Consider the following 6,930-nt stretch of genomic DNA (forward strand, 5'->3'; position numbering starts at 1 on the left):
ATCCATTTTAGCTGTCAAATTTTAGCTGCCAAATGTAGCGTCGGCTACGACTCTGACGCTAGTTAGCGTGGGGTAGCGTCGGTCAAGCAGACGCTAAAGTAGTAAATTTTATTTTTAAATTTTTACAAAACTAGCGTCGGCTAGGCCGCCGCTAAGTAAAGTAAGACAGACGCTAGTTTATTATTTTAATTTTTAGTATTTAATTTTAAGCTAAATTACATCAGTGGCCCCTTAACTTAATTTCAGGTAACGTTTTAGTCTTTTATCTTTTTTTTTCCTGACATAGTTCTTTATTTTAATTTTAAATGACAATTTGATATTTTATGTTTTAAAATTTCAACAACGTTATCCTTTTTTAAACAAAAATTCAAAAAAAATTTCAATCAAAACTCATAAAATTAATTATATTCTTCCATATAATACAAATTTCATCAAATCCGTAACGCAAATCTTCAAATAAACTCATATTTTCATACTTTATTTGATATTATTAGGAATAAAGGACTGAATCGGAAAAAAAAAAAATATAAAGGACTAAAACGTTATCTGAAATTAAGTTAAGGGACTACAAATGTAATTTAACCTTAATTTTAATATATAGCGTAAGATTGTCCGACGCTAAGGTTATGATTTTTTAAAATTTAATTTTTTAATATTATTTGAAAATTAATATTATACTTTCTTAAAACTTATCACCCCTCATCTCAGAACTCACTTCATCAACACTCATCCCTCATGTTTTTCCTTTAACCCTAACATTTGAACCCATCAACCACTTTCAACCCTCTCAATGCCGTGAAACTCAGCCTCTCGCCCACTCTGTATTCACCGTGAAGCCAACCCTAACGTTTGAACCCATCACCCACTCTGTATTCACCGTGAAGCTTAGCCTCTCGCGGCCGCATCACTCTTTCAATCACGTCCCTCACTCTCGCGCATGTCACCCAGTCTGAACCCTAGCTCTCAAACCCGTCACCTACTCCGTCCTTGCCGTCAACCTCAACCTCTCGTTGCCGCATCACTTTTTACCTCGCCTAACTCACTCTCGCGGCCTCACCGTTTCCCTCACTCTCAGTTTCGCCGTCTCACTGTTGTCTCTGGTCTATTCTGAATGTAAGTGTTGTCGTCTCATCCTTAGAGTCGCAGTTTAGGTTTTATTGCATTTCATTTGTGTATTTGTTTGGACAAAATGTGAGTTTGATTTTATAGAATCAACTCAGATTGTTAATGTTATTATTGTTGATTCTTGATTGTTAATTTCAATCGTGCGATTCTTAATTTTTTAATTTAGGATTATAATGTAAGCCAATGTTATTACTATTTCTTCCTGCTCTGATTTTGTTATTACTGCAATATTCATACTGATTTAATTATTACTGCAATGATCATACTGGTTATTACTGTTTCTTGAGAAAGTTGAGGTTGTTAATTTGGCTGGTAACATGTTTTATGGGATGATGTCAGATCAGGAAAAAATCAGTAAGAACATTGGCTTACAGTAATAACATTGCGGTAATAACTTGTAAGAACCAGTAAGTTGATTATTTCATTAGCAATAGCTTCTTCAAGGTAACCAATTTCATAAGGTAAGCAACCTGTTAAATCAAGTGTTGAAGCTGAAAGTTGAAAACCATTGAAATCAATTGAAGCTAAAACAATAGCAGAGTTGTTATCTGGTGGATTATCACAATAGAAACCTTTATAGTTGCATATATTTGAACCAACCATGATTTTGTTACACCTAATGGATCTGAAGTAATCAAAGACTTGAATTTTTGAATCACTGGATATACTTTTGCAAGTCTTTGGTATGAAAATACTAATGATTCTGTTTTGAATACAAAGAGCATGAACAATGTTGTGAACAATAATTTTGAAGGAATGTTACAACTCATATTTTTTGGTTGGTTGGTTTGATTTTGTTTCTTTGTTTTCATTTAGAGGTAAGAGTGAAATAATTTGTAGGGAGATGTTTGTTAATTAGGCCAACTTTTAATTTGCTCATTTTTATATGCATATTATAATAATATAAGAAAAATGATTGGGTGTTGGGTGGATATTTTAGTCCAAATAAGTGATATACACATGGTTTATGCAATGAACTTTATTATGGTTTCATATATAACTATAGCTATTGGTCTCCTTTGTGGTTTCGTCACATGTGCATCATATCAGAATGTCTACTATAGCTTTGTTCTTGATTGTGATCTGTCTGTTTCTGCTCTATATGAGGTGTAAATGTTTTCATACTAAATAATTTTAATACTAAATAATTACAATTAGGTGTCTACTATTACAATTAGGTGTAAATCCTTTCTGCTTTATACTTTATTTGTTCTTTATGTGATATGTCTGTGCTTTCTACTATAACTTGTGATCTGTATGTGCTTTCTGCTTGATTGTGATCTGTCTATAGCTATTGGTCTACGGTATCCAAATGTTTTCATACTAAATAATTTTAATTTAATTAATAAGGTTTTTATAGATGTTAAGTAGTAGATATAGTTTATGCATTGCTTTAATGCAATTCTGCTTTCCAATTATTAGAGTTCTTGTTTATAGAGAGGCAAAATGAATTTTGTTATGACTGCAATTTTTTTACAGATTTTATGAGCTAACTAGTATAAACTAATTGATTAATATAATACTTCAGTTTTTTGGCTCAAAGTATTTTAGGCTACACATTGTGTTATTTAGTTCAGCTCTGAGGACTATATATGCTATACACATATTATTGTCTCCGATGTTTTGGTTTTATATTAAATGGGTTTTGCTTGAGTTGATTTAGAGTTTTACCATTGTGGAAATTATTTATCATTAAATTATATTGCAGGACCATTTACAATATGTGTACTCAAAAGCCTCCTCATGACTATTCCCAACAATTGTATGATAAGTACAAGGAGTCATTTGAAGAGTACATCAGATCAACAGTGAGTAATGCATGCTATTACTTAGATATGGTATGCGATATTGATAACCTGTTTGAATATATTAAAAATTATATTTTATGCATTATAGTCATTCCTTGAGGCAGCACAACTGCAACCACATAACATGGTCAGACATTTGTAATATTTAGTTGATAAAAGGGCCATGTCAATGCCTCAAGGAATCCATAGACAAGAACAAACAACCATAAACCATCTTAACAATATGTGAAACAGTAGTATTGAAAGCCGAACCATAGACCTGATCATCTGAGTGTACCCTTTTGCTACCAACTAATTTCTCAATATGTCCACGTGTCTTGAAGTTTGTCTGTTATTAGTTTTTCTTTCATAAAATGAATATCACTTTTTTTGGGTTCAGGTATTACCTTCTTTGAGAGAGAAGCATGATGAATTTATGTTGCGAGAACTTGTGAGGAGGTGGGCAAACCATAAAATTATGGTTAGATGGCTTTCTCGTTTCTTTCACTATTTGGATCGATATTTTATTGCCCGGAGGTTACTTCCACCGCTTAATGAAGTTGGGCTGACTTGCTTCCGTGATTCTGTGTCAGTTTTTATTAGTTATTCTTGTTAAGGTTACAACTCATAAATGCAGCTAGTTTTGTAGTGCTACTGCTAACTAGACCTGCTTCACATTATCATTTCATTATAATGTTGCTTCCTTAAAAGATAAATCATTAATGTGTGATTTTTATTGTTTCCATTCCAGGTTTACAAGGAACTAAATGGGAAAGTGAGAGGTGCAATGATTTCTGTTGTATGTTTTTTCTTCCTTACTTCCTTATTATACAAGATTTTCCGCATTTACAAATGTAGATTAAACGATTTATCCTTTTTTGTTAAAAGATTGATCAAGAACGTCAAGGAGAGCAGATTGATCGAGCTCTATTAAAAAATGTATTAGATATATTTGTCGAAATTGGAATGGGGCAAATGGATCACTATGAGAATGATTTTGAAGCTGCCATGCTCAACGACACGTCTGCATATTATTGTCGAAAGGCTTCAAACTGGATCCTAGAAGATTCTTGTCCTGGTTATATGCTCCAGGTATTGTTCCTTCGTGTGATTACCAACCATAACTTGTTTTCATCATCTACAATGCCATAGCGAGTCAAAGTTATTACAGGTTTATTCTTTACTTGCTAATATTCCAGCTATCTGGTCTAAAACCGTGTCCAAAATATAGTACTATCTTCCTACTGTCATGTAATCTAAATGTCATAAGTCTATGTAGTGGCATGATGGCATCGGCCTCTTGCAAATGCATGGTGGGGCATTCTAAAGTAGACCTCCAATGGGCTGTTTTTCTGTGTATTACACCATGAAGATGCTATTTGGTACTATGTTACCTTTTTCATTGGGAAAAATCTAACGGTCTAAGAAATGAGCTTTTTTCCTAGCAATTTTCTCAATTAATTTTGATTGTCCTTGGGTTTAAAAGTTATTCTTTTTTATGTTTCATCCACTAAAATGAAATTGGTGATTACTGATTAGTAAAGTCATACTTATGACCAGAAAAGCCAAGGTAAAAACTGGAGAGGCGATATAAGAACAAGAGAGTAGTTTATACATGTTTACAAGTATGCTTGTGTTGGTGACAGGTTGTCAACCGATATATTGATGTCCATTTAATGATGTTCTAATGCTGCCTTGCAGGTGCATATGCTAGATATGGAATGTTTTTCCTATCTTAATCGTGCTTTAGAGAGCTCCCTATCTCCAATAGTAATCTTTGCCACAAATAGAGGAATATGCACCGTAAGGTATGATTGAAATAAAATTTCTTATAAAGTTTTGGTGAAGTGGAAAATTTGGAGAAACTACATAAATAAATATGATTACTTGTATTGTAGCTCATCATTTTTGGTGTGTTAAGTTGATTAGTCTTCTTGGGTGGTCTATGCATGACCTAGAAGACACTTGATTTTGCAGTATCTTAATGGACCATGTCTCAGTTTTCATGATTTGTTAAGGAATAGAAGTTCCTTAACACAAAATCGCAATCACATTAATTAGTAGTTAGATTGATATGATCCCATATTAATTATTTTTATCATGATTAAATTTGAGGCTAAAATCAGTTAGTAGTTTATAACGTGTTGTTGACTTTTCATTGTAGTTTATAACTGTTGACTTTTTATTGTTGACCAACTAGCGTCGGCAAAACCGACGCTACGTATTTTAACTAGATAATGTTAGCGTCGGAAATCCGACGCAATGGTTTTTACAAGTTACGCGGCAACGGATATGACTAGCGTCGGTTGTTCTATAATTGCTGGTAGCGTCGCCTTAGAGTGGCAACTGGCCAACGCTTTGGATTAGCTTCAACCGTTTTAGCCTAGGCTCGATGCCGACGCTAAATCAACGTTAACGTTGGCTTTTTGCTTGTTAGCGTGGGTTCTGGCGGACGCTAATATCAGTTTTTCTAGTAGTGTTAATGCAATATATATTTTATGAAAAACATTGTATAATTTACTCAAGTAACTATATCCTTTACTTGTTATATTAATTACAAGAATTTAAAAGAAGATACTAATAATTATTAAGGATATGATAAGAAAAAGTTAATAGTTCATTTATTTTGTAAAATAAAATAAAAAATGAGATTTTGTTCCTTCTAAAATAAGTGACACGCTAAGCTTTGGGTTAAAACTATCAGCACGAGAATTGATCCACAAATAATTCCTTCTGATCCACAAATAAGCCCTGTAAAAGACGCGCTAGTCACCATAATAATAACAATAACAATAACAATAACAATAACAATAACAATAAGTATTTTTCATGTTCAGTACCCCACCATTGAGTATTTTTCTGAATGACATTGTCTTTTCAAGGAATTGTGGTCATGTACTCACGACTAGGTCCAGATCACCAATGCATGCGTTAATGTCGTCACCTTAGTTACTAACAAAATAGATCACTCAACCAGAGCGTCCAAAATCATTCAATATTGTCCTAAATCAACCTAGTTTAGACACAAAATCATCTGATACCAATCAAAATACACAAATTGCTTAATCTCGTAATATCATCCATAAACATGTAATTTATATAACACATATTTTGAAGATAATACACAAACATAATCAATACATAACATCACAGTACATTTATATCACATATAATTCAAATAGGAAAATGAATGGAGTGAAGTCCTTAAAACGATTATAAAAAAAATAAATATATTGTTTTTTTCACATGCAAATGTTTCACATTGTTTTTTTAAAATTAGTTATGAAAGAAAATTTTGGAACATATAAGTCATACACAAAACAAATGTTAGTTTTTAATCCATTAAATAAATTTTTTTTTTTTTTATATCTTCTAAATAAAATTGAAAACATGATTATAATATTTTAATTACAATATATTATAAACTTCATGCACATGACAACTATTTGTCAATAAACAATTAGTACAAATTAGTATTTTCCAATATTGTCGACATAAAAAAAATATCAATTTTAATAGATGCGACAAATTGACACATATGAGATGAAAAAACATAAACAAGAAAAGTTTTGAGAGATTAAAGTTTCAAAATAATTATCTAACATGGGACGAGCTGTTTCCGATAAGATTGAACTATCATACACACATCAGTCAAGTTATTACTCATAAACATTTCAAAATAATTATCATCCACAAGATAATTTATCACATATGAGATTGAACTATACACATGAAAAACTCTCACTAATAAAAAATCAAACTCAATATCATACAAAAGACTAGTTTATCTATGCAATTATGATCATGCTTTATATGTTTCACTTTAGTTTAGATATATAACACATAAATGAGAAAATTGTGTATTCATATTTTATAAGCCTTTCCCATTACATCTAACATATTATTGTTTGAGTCACATAAAGAAATACTATTAACCTTGGATCTATATTATCACATACGAGTAATTTACTAGTTCAATATAATTTATAAATTAGCTCTTCTCAACTTTTTTTTTTTT

At 31.7% G+C, this 6,930-nt stretch overlaps 1 protein-coding gene across 6 annotated transcripts in view; it reads left to right on the forward strand.

Moving 5' to 3' along the window:
- The first annotated feature begins 709 nt into the window (after positions 1 to 709).
- Positions 710 to 6,930, forward strand: part of LOC101508921 (cullin-1-like) — an 8,073-nt gene continuing 1,852 nt past the window's right edge. Inside the window, exons 1-6 of one of the 6 annotated variants that reach the window (XM_073370858.1) lie at positions 710 to 1,113; positions 2,834 to 2,963; positions 3,313 to 3,393; positions 3,664 to 3,711; positions 3,801 to 4,004; positions 4,614 to 4,720. In XM_073370858.1, coding sequence (XP_073226959.1) covers positions 1,112 to 1,113; positions 2,834 to 2,963; positions 3,313 to 3,393; positions 3,664 to 3,711; positions 3,801 to 4,004; positions 4,614 to 4,720 — 572 coding nt within the window. In that variant the 5' untranslated portion in view covers positions 710 to 1,111. Of the gene's footprint in view, positions 1,114 to 2,833; positions 2,964 to 3,312; positions 3,499 to 3,663; positions 3,712 to 3,800; positions 4,005 to 4,613; positions 4,721 to 6,930 lie in introns of all 6 variants that reach the window. The other 5 variants (XM_073370856.1, XM_073370859.1, XM_073370857.1 and 2 more) reach the window with 5 other exon arrangements.

Source organism: Cicer arietinum, chromosome 7 (assembly GCF_000331145.2).
Source record: "Cicer arietinum cultivar CDC Frontier isolate Library 1 chromosome 7, Cicar.CDCFrontier_v2.0, whole genome shotgun sequence".
Taxonomy (NCBI): domain Eukaryota; kingdom Viridiplantae; phylum Streptophyta; class Magnoliopsida; order Fabales; family Fabaceae; genus Cicer; species Cicer arietinum.